Source organism: Gallinula chloropus (assembly GCF_964237585.1).
Source record: "Gallinula chloropus genome assembly, chromosome: 1".
Taxonomy (NCBI): Eukaryota; Metazoa; Chordata; class Aves; order Gruiformes; family Rallidae; genus Gallinula; species Gallinula chloropus.
Window position 1 is genome coordinate 31,809,844 of NC_140085.1, and position 17,493 is coordinate 31,827,336.

At 47.0% G+C, this 17,493-nt stretch overlaps 1 protein-coding gene across 1 annotated transcript in view; it reads left to right on the forward strand.

Moving 5' to 3' along the window:
- Positions 1-1,074: 1,074 nt before the first annotated feature.
- The window catches only part of PPM1H (protein phosphatase, Mg2+/Mn2+ dependent 1H), a gene marked incomplete at its 5' end in the record, with an annotated part of 136,579 nt that continues 120,160 nt past the window's right edge, over positions 1,075-17,493 (forward strand). Inside the window, one exon of the mRNA XM_084275047.1 lies at positions 1,075-1,310. Coding sequence (XP_084131173.1) covers positions 1,075-1,310 — 236 coding nt within the window. The remainder of the gene's footprint in view (positions 1,311-17,493) is intronic.

Genomic DNA, 17,493 nt, shown 5'->3' on the forward strand with positions numbered 1-17,493 from the left:
ATGCCACCAAAGCTGAAAATATTCAGGCTCGTCCTTTCAACCCTTGCTCCACAACAGCATCCTAAATGCCCGGCTGTGTGCAGGCTCCCGGGGGACTGCCACACTCCCCCTCGCTGGCTAGAGGGCTGGCTAGCGGGCTAGCCGAGCCCGGCTCCCCCGAGCAGGCAGCGGGAACCCACAGCCGGCGGGCTGCGGGGCTCGCCTCAGGCCAGTGCCGCTGGCCCGCCCTCACGGCCAGAGTACCGGTAGTTCTTGCTCCAGCAAACGATTTTGTAGGAAAAATATCTTCGGCGTCTTTAAGGGGGAGAAGGATGGGAAGCCCTTCGAGCGGGAGCTCTGTCCCACAGCCCTTTGGGATCAGAGGGGTCTGCAGGGGCTGGGACGGAGCGTCCCGCTTGGTCTGCGCGGGCTCAGCCCCAGGGGCGGCCGGGACAGGCGCGCTGCGGGCAGCGACCTCCCGCCCGCCGGTAACGGCACCGCCGGCGCATCGGGGCCCCCCCGAGCGATTTCGCGTGAAACGTCTCCCGGGCAACTCTTCCCGGAGGCGGCCGCGGGCAGGACGGCCCGCCGGCCGCGGCCCCCGCCGCACCGCTGCAGGCAGCCGGGGGAGGCCCCGCCGGGCCCCGCCCGCCGCGCACCTGCCGCGGGCCGCCCCCACCTCCTCCCTCCCCCCCCCCCGGCGCGGGAGGTGGGCGGGGGCGGCGGCCGCCCGTGCCCGGCGTGTGCCAGGAGCCCGCCGGTGCCGCAGGAGGAGCAGGAAGCGCCGGGGCAAATCCAGCCTCGCTATCACATGACTCAGCAGCCGCCGCCGGGCTCAGTTCGCCCAGCGCCGCGCCGGGAGGGGAGAACCTGCCGCCGCTGCTGCCGCTGCGATGAGCTGCCGGCCCCGCGGCTGCCTCTGAGCCCGCCGTTCCTCTGCCCGGCTCCGCGCGGCCCGGCGCCCCCGCGCCTCCTTTGCGGAAGAGCGGCGGGGGCTGACGGAGCCGCCGCAGCAGCGCTGCCCACCGGCGCGCCCCGCTCCCCGCCCTGCGCGGCGGCTCCGGCGCTGCCGCCGCCGCCGCCGGCGGGGGTACTATGCTCACGCGGGTGAAGTCCGCCGTGGCCAATTTCATGGGCGGCATCATGGCTGGCAGCGCGGGCGCCGACCACGGCAGCGGCGCGGACTTGCCTCTCCGCTTCCCCTACGGGAGACCCGAGTTCCTGGGACTGTCCCCGGACGAGGTGGAGTGCTCCGCCGACCACATCGCCCGCCCCATCCTCATCCTCAGCAAGGAGACCCGGCGCCTGCCCTGGACCACGGGCTACGCGGAGTGAGTACGGATCCCGGCTGCGGCGGGCAGGTGGAGCGCGGCCGGGGGCCCGCCCGCCCCGCTGGGCTGACCCAGCTCCTGGGCGCACCGGCGGCGAGAGGCGGTGATGCCGGGTGACCCCCCCCGCGGCGGGTGCCGGCGTTGCGGAGGCGGCGGGGGCGCCGTCCCGGGCCTGCGCGGCGCCGTGGGCAGCGGGAGCCGGTGAGGGGGGCGGGGGAGGGGGCGGCATCCCTGGCGCCGTGTGCCCGGCCCGGCCGTGGCTTTGCACTTGAGTAGCTCGGTTCGGGGAGGCCGAGGATGCGAACGGTCAGCTGCGCTTATAAGTCCCCGCGGAAGCGGCCGGCAGCCGGGCGTGCGAAGGATGGCAAACGGCCCACGCCGCGGCTTCTCTGCCCGCAGTGGCGGCTCCGGGGGCGCCGGGGCCGAGGATGGAGTCCCGGACGGTGAACAACTGACTGTTCTTGACTCGGAGATGAAAAGGACCATTGATGTAGGAGACCCGGTCTGATCTGTGCGTGTGTAACAGCTTCCCGCGGCCCAGAAGTGGTGCATCGAGTGGGGCTTGGGGCACCTTCCTGTGGGCCTGGCAGACGTCACCCGCGCTGCTGGTGGCTGGTTCCCCAACTTGTTCTCCCCAGTTTGGGGAGGTGCTGGTGGTCACACGGGCTCCAAAATGAAATAAAATAATTTAAACCCCCCCCCAGACATTGGCCAACCCCATAACTGGGCTTATCCAGCAGTTTGTTGCCCTGACTCACTCATGTCGTGGTATTTACTTTAGAGGGTGTCTGGTCAGGTCCTGGTGAATGCCTGGAGCACAGTCAACCTAAATGATTGCAGGCAGTGCATCTTAAATACCAGCCAAGCAAAGGACGGTGTTCGTTTGGATGCAGATCCTCACCCCGCTGGCAGTGGGAGTAGCTGCGGAGCCAAGGCATGTCCTTGCACTTGATTCCTTTATCAGCACGCAGGTTATTTTCTTTGATGACACTGGGAGCAGGACTCAGTACTCGCTTTCTCTCAGTTACTCTCTCCAAGCCTTGAACATACCTGTCCATCCGCGTTGCTACCAACCCACAGGTTACAGAAGTTGCACTAAAGGAGCTTTTCCAAGCTGCGGGCTGTAGAGCGCTGGATCTTCGGGAATACGTGAATTCCCAACAAAGCTCCTCCAGAAACTACAGTGAAGGCTTTTGCATTGTTAATGAGTAAACACTAGCTTTATTTAAAAGGTTGTTACATCATTGGGGACACCGAAATGGGAAGAGAGATTTGAAGTATTTAAAATTGGATTGTTCTCTTCAGTTTATTAAAGAATTGAATAGAGTACTAAGCATATTCCCCAGGAACTGTAAGTTTAAATGTTTAAAAGTAAGTTCTAATTGTTCTACTATAATAGCCCCTTAAAAAGCGATGCTTTACCAAAGCAGGTAAGTGCTGCTATTTTTAGCCTATGTGAGGTGCTGTGGCTTTCAGCAAGTAACTGGTAATTACAAGCTGGTGACAAAGTGGAAGGGAGGTTCTATGGCTCCCAGGTATGCGCATCCACTGCTGCCTGCAAGCTTTCCCTGAGACTGTTGGGAGATGAAAAACGTGGGGGTTGCAAAGTGAGAACTCAGGTAGACCTTGTGGATAAAGTAGTGAGGGAGTAGTGAAGTTGTGAGGGAGTGTTTGGAGATGAAGTAAATGGTTCTGGTGAACATGAAAGGAGAAGAACACACCAGGATCATTGTTATTCTTCTGAGTGTTGAGTAGTTTGGTTAGTTGGGAGGCATGAAGAAGTCACTGGCTTTCTCAGTTCCTATTATCATGTGAAAAGATAGTCTTTTGCTTTATCTCCATTTTTTTTTTTTCTCTTTTGTCTTATCCCCTTCATGGCAGCTACTGGTTCCAGTGCTAGTAGAGCAGAGCTTAGTGAAAGGTATTCCTTCTTAGAGAGAACTAGTGATGGTGCTACCAGGATCTTCCCAGAAACATCTATGTGATCTTCCAAAATGGGGTTTGGTTTTAACTGGAAGATGACAAAATGCTGGCTGTGCTAAGACGAAGGCAGTGCTACCAAAACTGCAAAAGCAAAATTACCAAAGGCAAAGGAGTGCAGCAGTCATTAATGAATAAAAATAGGGAACTAAGGACAAACTCAGGGTTTACCCAATATACCTTTTCTAATTTCTTTTTCATTTTTCACTCTTACCAAGCTATTATGAAAATAATTCCTGAAAATAATTGTGAGACTTGCTTGGAGGTACACATTCAATATTTTTTCCTTTTTGGAACACATTTGAGTTCTGTAGAGTAAAGAAACAGAAAAGTACCAAGACGGTCAAATTACCATTAGACATATTCTGAAGTTAGTTTTCTTCTGGGGAGGCAGGGGATGAGGTATTCTTATGCTATTATTTCACACTGTATTAGTGCCTATATTAAGGAAACTATCAGAGCAGTGTTTGCCTTTTGTTACAGTACAAGCAAGAACTTGCAAGAATGTGAGGAGGAAGTTCGATGTCATCACGGGCGGGTTGTGATGTAATACAAAGGTTTGCCATTTAACTCACATCTTACTAGTTAGCTTTGGTACAAAGCAGTCGGAAAATACATGTCATACCTGTGGTGCTGTGAGATCCAGCTTCCCTGAGCTATTTGCTTTCCTGCGTTTCTATGTTGCAGCAACGCAGCAAAAGTGATTCCAGTGTCTTGTAGGCAGGGATGGATGCCTTTGGGCACTGGGACTTTCAATTCTTCAAGTTAAGGAGAGGTTTGTTACAGGCTTAGAAGGCAGGAATTTGGCCCAGAAGGTGTAAGGGGAGAGTTTGTGCCACTTCTTTTGTCTACTGTGATGTCATGGGCTGCCCACACAGTGGGGTTTGAGTCAGTGGATTTATGTTCCACATCCAGCACCGACATCTGTCTCACTGGTTTTAGGAGGAAGTTTTGGCTCCAAGAAGAGATCACCTGGAGGCTTTGGCTCAGGAAAGCACTTGCAACGTTCATGTTCTTTAGTTGTAAAACATGTCTGTTTACAGATGATGCTGGAGCTCCATGATGTCAGCATGTCAGTGTTTTATCCAAGATGTTTTGGGATTAGACCTGGTTCCCGTGCAGGGTTAAAGCAGTCTGAGTCCACAAAATAGGTAGTTTCTTCAGGGACTTCCTCTTGTTCCTTTGATTCCCAAGGACAGGGATTTCTTCCTGACACAGGTGGTGATAAAGAAGCCCATGCTGTTTGTTATTTCCTCTCATTAGCATCTGTGGTGTATGCCTGTTTGACTGACTTGTCCCCCTGGAACAAGCACTGCTCCTCCTTCCCTTTTGCTTGCTTCTGTCGTACTGAGCTCTTTTGCAATGGCTATTTTTGCAGTATTGCTCATCCATGCCATGTACTTTAACTTATTTTTAAAATTACCTACTTATCTCTGTGGTGCTATACAGTGAAATGTAAATTAGCCTCTTATTTTTTATTATTAGCTTCCTCTCTTTTAATAGTGTGATCATTATGCAAAGCATGTAGGCAGGCAAATGAAATCTTCAAAAACATACTTGATGCTGGGATAAAACATTGTTGCTTCCTGAAATTTCAGTGGGAATCCCATAGAGACGTGGCTTTCCTTAGTTGGTGAGCAGCCTGAAAATTGTCTTCTGAGTTGCCTTCCGACTGTCCTGCCATCTCTTACTTGCACAGGAGACCTGAGACCTTGAATTTCCATTCACTTTGTGGTACAGGATGGCAAAAGGCTGGTAGGTGTTTCAGAGAGGGTACTCTTATGCTACAGGCACTTTGCTAGTGGTCACCAAACTTCATAGAAGCAGAATGAAAATTGTATCCTGCATCCAGTAACCTTTTTCATTGGTTTTAAGGGTATCATTTAGAAACAACCTTTTCCTTTTTAATCAAGGGCATCCTTAATGTAGTTTTTTCTGCGTGTGGCTCACTGATGAAGCATCAGAAATGACCCAGGGAGAGGGTAGTCTGTTAACAAACATTCCTTTAAGTCTGCCTTTAATCCAGAGGGGTAAGGAGATTTGCTGCTCTCTGAAAAGTTAAGTGATTTATTAGAGTAAGGGGGGTGGGAGGGGCTCCTGCCTGACACTGTATTTACTCTTGCCTTCCCTCCCTTCAGCAGGCAGCTGCACTCCTGAGGCCGCAGGGCTCTTCCAGACCTTTCCCTCTCTGAGTGATAAGCTGGTTTCTGAGTTTGTGCTTGGATTGCCCTGCTGCTACTGCGAGGGAAACTTCTGTAGTCCCCTTCGGTGCTGCGTTCAGGGTGAGATGACCTCTTTCCTGCAGAGTCGTCTAAGCTGGCCCAGACCCTGTGTTTGGGGTTGAAAGTAACTGGTGAAGTAGAGACAGTGGCGTGGAAGGAGTACCTACCTCAGCATGACTCGAGTGGTATAAATCTGCATCCAAACTTTGCACAGAACATTGTATTTCACCTTTTGTTATAGTCTGTCACCCCGGTAAAGGTGGAGGCTGAACACAGTGGAACAGAGCCTTCCTGTCCTGGTTGAATTCCCTGTTCTACATATGGCATGACAAAATAGATGCTAAATTTGCAGATGACAAAGGACTAGCCTGCTGCTCATGCTGGTGGGGTTGCAGGGGAACTGTAACTGAGTAGCATTTTATGGTGGAAAAACAAGACTAGTCATTTTCCATCTATTTTGAGTGTGCATGCCTGGTAGTGCAGGATTCAGTACTACAGCTGCATTTCTAAGTAGTATGAATCCTGGAGATGGGACCTTAGCTAACTGCTCTATGTATTGCAGGCTTCCCTCTTTCTGTGCTTAGTTTTCTTTCATCTCTTAGGAGAGTGTCAAAAGGTACTATTAAATGCACTGAAGGCATATGGGGAAAGCCTCAGTTGTGTGTTGTCTGTGAGCTTATGCAAAGGAGAGTTTTGTCTGCTGTTAGTTTTATAAAATTTTCTGGATGATGCATTAGATAGTCTTTGCAGTTACAGTAGGTAGCCAGAAAGTGACTTTTTGGGGGTGGGGTGGTGCGTGCTTCTTGGCTTGTCGGGTCAATTTGTTATTCCTGCAGTGCCTTTTGTTCAATGAGACACCAAGTCCCAGCTTCTTCTGTAGCACCGTTTCAGAGACTCTGTGGTTTCTCCGGTCTGCAGGCCTGCAGTAGCAATTACGTTTGCTGCACGGTGTGGAGGCTACTGACCCATAATGAATGCAGAGCTGTAGGTGAAGTATGATGACTGTGTCCTTCTGCATCACTATTACAGTGGTATGTTGTTACAGCAATAACTTAAAGTTCAAAATGAAAGGGGGGGAGTGAAGCTTATGGTTGGGTTATTTTCTTCCTACTCTAAGCACTGGTTGATTTGTAAGGCTGATGATGTTGCATCATATTTTCTCATGCTATGCTACTGAGCTTGTAGGAAATGAATGTACGTGAGAATTGACTGGAGCTTTCATTAAAATAATGTCTGGCCTTTCTCAGTGATCATAAACTTTAGGTGGGCCAATCAACATAAAATTTGTTGATTTCTGCGAGTTAACACAGAAGTATGTTCTCACCTGAAGTACCCTTCATGTTCTGCCTAGACCAGACTATATGTACAAACATTAGGTGTTGTAATAACAATCCCGAGCAGGTGGAAGCTTACCACGTGTGGGAGATGAGGTAAACCAAAGCACAGAAACTGCTCCCTCCGAGTTGGACAATGTGTTGATGTCAGAAGGCAGGGTAGGACTTGCAGCTACTCATTGCTTATTCTAATCCCCGTTGCCTCCTATTAACAGGAGATAACACCGCAGTCGTGCTCCTGCGAATTGAGAGTTACACTCTCATTTCTGGGAGCTAGTCTTTCTAACCCTCAGCTGGGAGCATGACTCATACCCCATCGGTAAACACGTTTCGTGTATGTATTCTGTTTGGTACAAATTTCAGGAGGATGATACGCCTGGGAAAAGGAATACCTTTTTTATCTTGTTCTGTTTGGCTGCCTTACCCAGTTAAGTACACAGAAATAATGAATTACTTTTCTTTTTAAAGTTTTTAAAAAATTTGTGTACACTTCTCTTTGTCTGGATAAAATGATGTTCCTTTATTCTTCGTGCAGTTCAGAACACAAGGCTGTGTAGGACCTGATGAACGAGCTAAAAATTCAAATCCCATATGTGTACCTAAAGACGACTAAACATTCTTCCTGTGTGTGAATTATTCTTCTATGCATAATGTAACGTTAACTTAAACAAGAGTCGTGACAATATATATTAAAGCCTGGGCTTGTATAAAATAGCCTACAGAAACCTCAAGGTAGTTTTAAGAGCTTCAGGAATCCTTTTCCTTATGTGAGAGTTTATAATATAGCATCTAATATTTATGTAATGCCTGTAATCTGCCAAGTGTCTTGCAAGTAATAATTTCAGGATAACCCTGGAGAAGAATGTACATGTGTAAATGTTTTGATTGTCTGGGTGAAGAAATGGAGGCAGTGACGATAAGCTTTGGCAGGAGGCTTGATACTAATGTGGAGAGCGAATCCTGAGTTTAAAGTTCTGTGCTTGGACAATGCAGTTGTTTTTCCTGCTGTCGTGTGCTTGGCTTTTCCTATGTGATCTCTGGTATCTCAGAACCCCCTGGGGTGAGGGGAGGAGGGGGAAGGTAAGTTGTGTGCTTTGGTATTTTTAATGTTGTTGAAGTTGCACACATAATTCCTACTGAGGCAAGTATGAAATTCATCCCTCTAAGCTGTCTTGTATCAGTAGTCCCCCACAGGCTTAAGGCTAGTGCTGTCCAACGTGTTAATGAAAAGCTCACCTGAGCCTTGTCATAGAATGCTTTGGGTTGGAAGTGACCTCAAAGATCTTTTGGTTCCAACCTCCCTGCCATGGGCAGGGACACCCTCACTAGGCCAGGTTGCCCAAAGCCTCATCCAGCCTGGCCTTTAAACACTTCCAGGGATGGGGCTTCCAAAACCTCTGTGGGCAACCTGTGCCAGTGTCCTGGCTTCTGAAACTGGAGGAGGACTGTGTCCTCCTCAGCAGCCTTCCTTTGGCCGCTTCTGCCTCGGAGCTGGTGGCAGCTGGTAGATGTTACCTGCAAACACTCCACGTTTGTTCATTTGTCTTAGATGCGGCTGCATCGCTTGGGAAAGGTGTGAGTGGGAATGGCTTGGCAGAGCTGTCATCACGCTATAAAGTAATCTGACAGGGCTGTGGCCCATAGGGTGAACAGCTCGGAGCCTGTGAATGTGATCAAATGAAATAGGCTCAGTTCAACCCTGAAAGGAAGCGGTGCTGCAAAGCACAGGTCGTTCCTGGGGTGGGATCTGTGTATCATGCGAGGAAGGAATATGGTTTGTGGGTTTAAGGATGGGTTAAGTCAGTTCTGTGTTGACCCACACCTCAAGTAAGACTTGAAGTAGGGAAGCACTGTTAATTAGTAGAGGGAGATGTTTTTGGGTGGATTTGGGCAGAGCAGACAGTAACTTCGGGACAGATATGAGCTGTGCATTTGCTGGAGCAGCATTTGCAGATGACACAGAGGTTCCTGGATCATGTCCGGCTAGGGTCTTTATTCCTTCTGGTTTGGATTTCTGTTTTTATTGAACTTGCTGCTCTAAAATGCAAAAGGTTCTACTGGGCAGCAGCAGCTTGGTGTGAGTTGTGTGTTTCGTCATCTTGTAACTATCTAAGGGTTATTTTTCTTCCTCCCTCTTAAACAGAAGGAAGGTGGTGGCATGTAAGACATGGATCCCATTTGGCCAGTTGCATTTTCCTGGTATACATTTAGGGTGGCCAAGTACAATACAGAGTGGTTTCCCTGCTCATAAGGTAGGTAGAGTTGTGGATTCAAGTGCTGAGGGTGCAAAGCAGTTGGCACTGTCAAGCATCTCCGCCCCTCAAATAACAGATGTGGGGTGGGAGTTTTATTGTGTGGCAGGATGCCGAGTTGTTGATGCTGCATGAGCTGGTCAACTGACAAAGCTCATAAAATGGCAGCAGGCAGGTACAATTCCTCCTCCCAGTACTATACAGAAGGCAAATGTTTGTCTGCAGGGTTTACCGTTCTCTGAATAAATACCACACCCAGTGTTTCTAAAGGGGGAAGCTGTGTTGGGGTAAAGCAGGTCTCAAGAACACCCCTGTTTCTTGATCACAGCATGGACTAACTGCTGAAGTCTGAGAGGGAGAAGGAGAAAAGTAACCCAAAGCTGAGGCACCCAACACTACCAGATGCAGTGGTGGGAGCAAGAAGGGGTGTGGGCAGCACATATTTGGGGAAGGCCAAAGTATGGACCCTGTACATGACTCACCACTCATGCTGCTTTGATAACTTATTTACTTTTTTTCCCATGTGGTGTGGCAGGAAGGCCTTTCTGGCATATATCAGTGTGGCAGATCTAGAGTTTCACTCATTTGGAATCTGTATTTAACACAGTGAGAGTTAATGGGCAGTCTTCTGGGGCAGGGCTGCTGATGTGTGAGGGTATGGGCAGTGCATTGTCCTCAGAGGATAGTTCTTTAGCTTCAATTAATTTCTCCTTTCCTTAATTTTTCATGCCAAGGATTGCATGAACACCTGAATCTTCTGTGATCCTGGGCTTGATGGCCGTGACGATGCTTCTCTTAAATGTTCCTCATCCCCATTCAAGCAGGAGTCAAATGGGTCTGGTCCTCCCAAGAGGAAAGAGAGTAGTGTTATGTTGGCCCCTGCCTTCTCTGTTGTAGTGAGATCTGTCTGTCCATTGGTTTCAGTTGTCGTGATGCCAGGTTTTTTTTTTTACTCTACTGGATGTCTCCTCTGCTGGATGAGGAATGATGTCAGACTCTGTAGGCTCTGCATCTTTCTCATGAAAGCAGGTCCTGGATCCTGTGGATGACTGTGGCTGAAAGGTGAATAACCATTTCCAAAATCTGCCCCCCTCTCTTCTTTTTGAAGTGCTACCATAATGTGGTCAGTTGTGACTGGATTTGATACTGTTCAGGCTCCTTTGCAGGCAGTGATAATGACACTAATAAAATGATTCGGGGTGGTCAGTTTGACCTGACTTTAGGGAGGAATGATCTGGAAAAGAGTGGGAATCCATGTACCATTGCATGTATGCTTTCTGTGGTGGTTTTCTGCTACAACAATAAAAGAAACAGATTGAGCTTTTATTGCAGCTTTTGCTACTTTTATTTTGCACCATGAACAATTGGGTTTTTTTAAAGGGGAGACAACATAACAGCATATGTATGGGTTGGACTGGGAGAAAAGCATATGCTGTTTGGATGTTAGCTTGTGGTGGCTCTGTGGATCATGCTCTGAGGTGCTGCATGGCACTGCTTCAGAAATCTCTGTCAAAGCATCTTTGGACTGCTGTTAGAGGTCTGTGAGATTGAAAGGATCCCTAGGCATAGGCATAGCTCTGTTTCCAAAGTCTTACCAGTTAATTTATCCTTTAATTAAATCTTCTGGTCCCATAGCTCAGTGTCCTTTGTGCTGTCCTGTCTGTGTATTTGCCCCAATGCTTAAAGGTACCAACAGAGGCAGTAGCTTTCCTCCTCTCTGCTTCCCCTATGAGCCTTTCTGAATTTCCCTGATTTGTTTCTCCATCCTTTGTGGCCTGTTATGATAATCTATACTCCTCAAACTCCCTTCAGAGATGCAAAAGAGATACAACTACAGCCCAGCTCTGCAGCAGAACTTTTTTCTTTTTTCTTTATTTTTTTTTGGCCAGCATTGATTCATTCAGGCCAAGTATGATTTGTCTATCTTTAGGTATGTGTTAGAGACCTCCTCAGAAACAGATGATGCCTAGCATGTTTGTAATGCCGTAAAGTATCTGTCAGCCAGAACTAACAATCTGGCCCTTGGTGGAGTCTTACATTGGGGGTGGAACTGAGGATGGATATTCAGCTCTTCTGTCTGGAACAGTGGTCCATTTTGTGGAGAAGTCTTGCAAAGAAGAAAGTTACACTGCTGTTCTTCTGAGACTCCTGTGTTTTTCAGATGTAGCAGGTCAGCATGTGAACAGACATGCTGTGAGCTCTCATCCTTCAGCTCCTCCTGAAACAACAGTTTCAGTCTGTTACCCAGCCATGAAACACCTGATACCCATTCCCTGGGGTGAAATGGGATCCTTTCCTTGGTGAGCTACCTGGGCAAGGGTTTTGTCCTTTTGTTCAGGTGTGATGTTTAAAGACACAGCTCTTTGTAGGCTAGGACAATACCACAGGCATTGCTGCTTTGATTTCAGGGGTGTTTTGTTAGGTTTTGAAACAGTTTGGATGAACAGGAGGTTAGTGCTGGAAAAATAAGTTGCCCGAAGTGACAGTGATATATATATTTTAAAAATAAATTATTTTTTTCTCTTGCCCATCTCTCTTGAGGTAAGTTGCTTTTATCCTTCATTGTGGACTTTATTTTTGATTCATAATCCATGCTACCTGTCTATGAGGAGGAGAAAGCAAGAAGCCGTGAGACTTAATAGTGGGAAGCAAACCTTCCTTTAAGCTCTGGTTGGCAAAAGCGTTCCTGAAATCGCTTCAGGATGAAGCGTTTTAACTGAGCGCGAAGTGTTGCGCCTCTGTTGGTTTCAGTGGCTGTGCTGGGAACCTGGTGCCTCTTCCCATGTTCAGTCCTGTCCTTCTGATGTTAATTCAACTGGCTTCATGTCTGTGCAAGTGCCTTGGCAGGCTGAGTGTGGGTCATGTTTTTTTGTTTGTTCAGTGATATGTCATGCTTTGCAGAAGCCTGTGCAGTAAAACTAAGAACTAGTTTGCTTAAATTTAGGGCCTTTTTTTCCCTTTAAAAACAGAATTTTTGGAGAAAATAGTTTTGGTTTTTCTGAATCTCTATTAAGCGCCTCTGTTTCATGAGTGAATACCAAATTTTGGAGAAGAAAGTAGATTTGCTTGAACTAGCTTTTGTTTCTTTGCTGAACTTATATTTAGGTGTCTTGACCAAAAAAGGAAATCAAGTTTGGGCTTTTTTCCTATTTCTTTCCAGGGATTTGATCACAGTTCAAACTTTCAATATTTATATTTCAGAAATTTTATGAGCTGTACAGTGAAACCTGCACTGTATATGTGGTGCTGCTGGGATGGAGTATGGTTTTAGATGCAGGTATTTGGTTAGGCTTTTAGGAAGGGACAATACAGGTCATAAAGCTGATCTCAGTCAATATTGTTGCTTATATCATCACATACATGGTAAAATTTTGTGGGTAGTTGGTCTGAAATGAACGATTTGCGTTTTGCAGAATGCAAATATTTTCCTCCCATCTTGCTCCTGGCCTCTGCAAAACAAATAGTGGCTTTTTATCCATTTTCTTGCGTCACTTAAAGGTGAGAACTTAAATCGGCCACGTCTGCTCTCGGCCACAATGCAGAAATTGGTAGTGTTAAATTAATCCTTTAAAAAATACAGAAAGATATGTCAAAGTTGGACTTGGAGGGTGATTCCCTCTTCCTTACCTTTTAGCCTCTCTCATTAACTACATCTTCAGTCCTGTGCTTTCAGTTAATTTCTTAATTAAAGTTTATTGAGAAGCATAACGATCAATGTCTCCAAAGCCCCTGAAGATGACAACTTTAGGCTGGGACTCTCTCTGGCATACTTCTCAATGTCATTTTAAGGTCTCTCTGTCCCTCTTCTGTAGTGCAAAGCTGGGAATTATAGCCCAGTGAGTTCCTTCAGCAACCTCTCTGGAATAATCCCTGAAAATCCTAGGTCTGTGGATGGTAATTCTATTAGCTGCTCAGCAAGCTGAGTTTGGAAGAATGTAGCTGGTGTGTGGGAATGTGGGAAGTTCCCCATCTCTGCCTTTAATCCTGCTTTTAGAGGGGAAAAAAGTTATAGGCTAATGTGATTAGCTGTAATCCCATTCTTGCGTGGTTTTAGAAGCGTGTCTGATTTCTAAATTGCAAGATACTTCTGTGAAGAGCTTTCATGGGGGTGGGATGGAGAAGTATTTTGGTTACACGGGTCATTTGTCTGTGAAAAAACAATGGAAGCAAGAGAAGGAGAAACTCCTGTAGCTGGCAGTGAGTTTCTAGTTTTTGCTGCACAGCATAATTTAAAAAGCTGAAATCAAGAGTGTGTAAGTAGAAGCACAAAAAGAGCATAATCCTTTCAGGTATTGAGGTGTATGTCTAAACACAGGCAAGGAGTGATTTACATGTACACTGCAAATTGCCCTTCAGGGCTTTGTGGGCCTGAAGACCTAATATGTTGCCACCACTGGAACCGTTGGTATGGTTAGTTTAATCTGGTGTGTCTCTAATAAAAGCCACAGCTTCTACCTGAAGTGAATGATCTGGGGACTTTTTTCCCCCATTGGGGCAGTTGTTTTTCCTTTTAGTACTAAGGGAATGGAAAAAGTAACTTCTGTGGGTGTTAGCTGCCAGTGAGGGACAGGGAGAGGAGCCTCTGTGACAGGAATGAAACACACCATGGCCTGCTCCTTCACATGAACACAAACAAGATGCTGCTATGGGTACAGAGGGCATCTTTGTCTTGTGTGAAAGGCAAAGTGCAACCTGAGATCAAGGTTTTTCAATGCCATCATTTGCTCATAGCAGATTAGTTATGTTCAAAGGTTTGGTGCTCCACGTGGCCCTTGTTTGGGGAGGAGGGACCCTTTGCCTCATGGGCTTAGTGTGTTTTCCAGTGAAAAGGAGGGAGAAGGCAGAAAAACACCTTGCTGTTAGCTTGTTTGCTTGCAGGAGAATTTGGAAATAAGTGCAGCTGGTGTTAGTCAAATGCTGCCTAAATCCCCTGGAGTGCATGGCTCTGGAGAGGGATGAATCTGAGGAATGAACTTGATACTGCAATTTAGAGAAATAGTGTGAATTGAGGCTTTCCCTCGACGTTGTGTCATGTGCCCCCTCCTCTTGTGCTCTTTCTTGCCAGTGTGGCAGTGGTGACACTGGGACCCTAGGCAGGGGAATCCCAGTGGCAACTGTCCCCAGGGCCCTGGGAGCTGGAGGGCCCTCCTGCCTGGCCTTGGCTGTAACACAGCTTTGTGTTTTGGCTCCCCAAAAGATTGAAAAGTGGGAGCAAATTTGCTGAAAAGGACCATTGCCCACTTTGGTCTTCTCTGTCAAGCTGACCTCAGGTTCCTGACACAGTAGTTCAAATACTGGGGAGGGGCTGGAGAGAAGGTGATGCAGCAATAAAATGCAGCAATACTAATCTTATAAATGTATAGGTGTTTTGAGAGGTGGTGTGGGACTGCCTTGTTTACAAATAAAAACTGTCACTTAGCTGAATTACAGTATAGGGCATGCTGCCTCTTGCGCTTGTTTACAAGCCTGATGTTTTGGTTTATGGTGTAACTGCTATGCTCCTTCACAGCTTTCCTTAAGGGCAGAAAACTTCTTTAGGCTACCAACTAAATAAATGTGTGCCTTTAAAACAACAACAAATAATTGAAGTGGAAATTTTTGTTCCTCTTTCCCCTTCAAAGCTCTAACATAGTCCCTCATCTAGTCTTTCCAAACTCTTCAGGAACTAGATGGATTTCATCTTGGAGGAATGTCGTGGTGTTTGGCAAGAAACTAGGGTTACACAGGTACACGTTTTGTAATTACTGTAACCCCTCCAGCATCCTTCTGGAGAGCATGCAGGAATGGTTGCTTGGCGTGTAGTCAAAAAGTCAAAGGAAGTGTTAGTGTGCAAGGGAAGTGGGATGCGACAGTGGCAAAGGTCCCTTTGTGGAAGTCTGCATTTGAGAAGGCTGTGTTCGCATTTAATTACGGGCAAAGCTAAAGAGGAGGAGTAGTGACTGGGGGGAGGAAACCAAGCAGGAAATAACAGAGTTGGAAGAGAAAGAGCAAAAATGAAGCCTACAAAACCAGGAGAGCACACGCTGAAGGCTAAATGTTTTTGTATTGGTGGGGGAAACGTTTAATAGGAATAAACCCCCCTATGACAGGAAAGGAAAGGCTGTAAACAGTGGTAAAAGATAATGTTTCCCTGTGTAACTTAGAGTATATGGACAGAATTAATTGCTTGAAGACATAAAGTTGTGAAAGGCTTCTTTGGTAGGTTAGGCTCTTCTGCTTGAGGATGCTCAGAGACCTTGGTTTTTATGGTACTGAAAGCTAGAGATGGGTGTCATGAGAGCTTTGAGTTTTCTGGGTTTTTTTCCTTTAAAATAAAGAAGATAAAACCTCTCATGCTCTACTGCCTGATAAAGGATTACTGAGGCCTAAGCAATCGCTTGGTTATGTTTGGGTTCATTCCTGAATTAACCTAGTATTTCTCCAGCTTCCACCTGGAATATCTGGACTTCCTCTGCAAGCAGAAAGCAGTGCAATTAGTGGGGTACAAACTGAGCTACTGATAAAATTATTTCAATGATGTGGGTATTTTTTTGTTTTGTGGGTAGCTGTTTTTTTTGGGGGGGAGGGAGGGAGCATTGGGGGTATTGAACGATTATCAGTCCAGAGTGGCTTGGTTTAACACCAGCTGGCAGATAAGCACAATGCAGCCACTTGCTTGCTCCCCCACAGCGAGTTTGGGGTTCAATAGGTAGAGCAAAAGCTGTGCAAGCAAAGCAAGACAAGGAATTCATTCCCCACTTCCCTTCGCAGGCAGGTGTTGAGCCATCTCCAGGACAGCGGGGCTCTGTCATGTGTACTGGTGACTTGGGAAGACAAATGCCATCACTCCAAATGTCTCCTCCCCCTTCCTTCCTTCTTCCCCCAGCTGTATATGCTGAGCATGATGTCATACAGTACGAAATACCCCTTTGGTCAGTAGGGGTCAGCAATCCTGACTGCATCCCCTCCCAACTTCTTGTGCACCCTTAACTTCGTCACTGGTGGGGTGGGGTGAGGAGCAGAGAAGGTCTTGGCTCTTAACTAGAACATCCCGGTGTCACCAACACTGTTTCCAGCACAAATCCAAAACAGCCCCCTATGACAAAATTTAACTCTATCCCAGCAAAAACCAGAACAAAGAGGAAATACCAAAATGTGGAAGAAGGTCTGTCCATGGAGGCCACAATAAAAACTGGAAGTGGCAGCACAAACTGTACTATTAAGTTGTGTGTAGATTTTCTGCATGGGGCGAAAACTCCTTTTAAAACAGAAGTGCTTTTAAGAATGGGGAGTCTTTCCATTTTAAAAGTCCATGTGTAAGTACTGCAGAAAGCAGCTTCTTGTTATTCAAGGGCTTATGTTACAGTATTCCAAAATAAGAGCTTTTCCCCAGTTAAGCGTTGGGAAGGCTATGCCAAGAAGAAAAATAATCCATTTTTTCTTCTCTTTCTGGATGTCCCGTTGAGAGTCCCAGCCCTCCACAAACATCAGAGCTGTGGGGCTCTGTACTACCTTCCCCAGCATTGCAGGAGTACCATTTGGAAAAGACTTCACAAAAATCGAGTGAACACACTGCTACAGGGAGCGGGTTGAGCGTGGTTACAGGCAGGTTACAAGGCACAAAAGATCTGTGAGCAACTAATGGCTTAGTCACAAAGAATCATTAATCCAACAGCTCAATCTGCAGGAAAGACAAGGTGGTCTTGCCTTTGAAAGTAGGAATGGAGTTTGGAAATTGTTAACCATGTGAGGGGTTTAACGAGACCCGAAGGGACTAAAATATCTACAGCGAAGCAGTTGTCTTTACAGGCGATATGGAACAGGCGGGGTTTGTCCTCGGCGCAGAGAAAGGCACTTGCAGTACAGAAGCACCTGGTGCTTGCAATAGTGTGTCACGCAGCATAGTCAGGGTGTAAGTCATGTACAGAGCTAACACAGGCTTTAGAAAGCTTATCCTACCCTCAAATTAGAAAGCTGTTTGTGAACATGTAGACAGAGATGGGGGTTTTCATATAGGAGGCACCAAGCAAGCTTGTTTGGGAGTGCAGCTGCTAGAACATCTTCATGAGTTATTACTTCCCTAGGTCTGAAACAGTGAAATGCACATTATGCACATCTGCAGACAAGAGCTTACACACCAGTGTTCAGCAAACTTGGTTATAAATCAAAAAAAAAAAGTAAACCTGGTGAACTTCGTTAGTTTAGCTTGGTAAAAAGGAGATCCATGGGGATATGGGAGGAAGCGTCACTGGAGCCTCAAAATAAAGGTGAAAGACTTCCAACTTGTTGTTTTAGGAAGCATGAAATCTGAACAAATACCTGAGATGTAAGAAATAATATACTTCCAGGTAGCTGTGTAAGCACTGCGTGCTCTTTGCACAGGACTTGGTTGGCTTTGGATGGGTTGTAGGAAAGG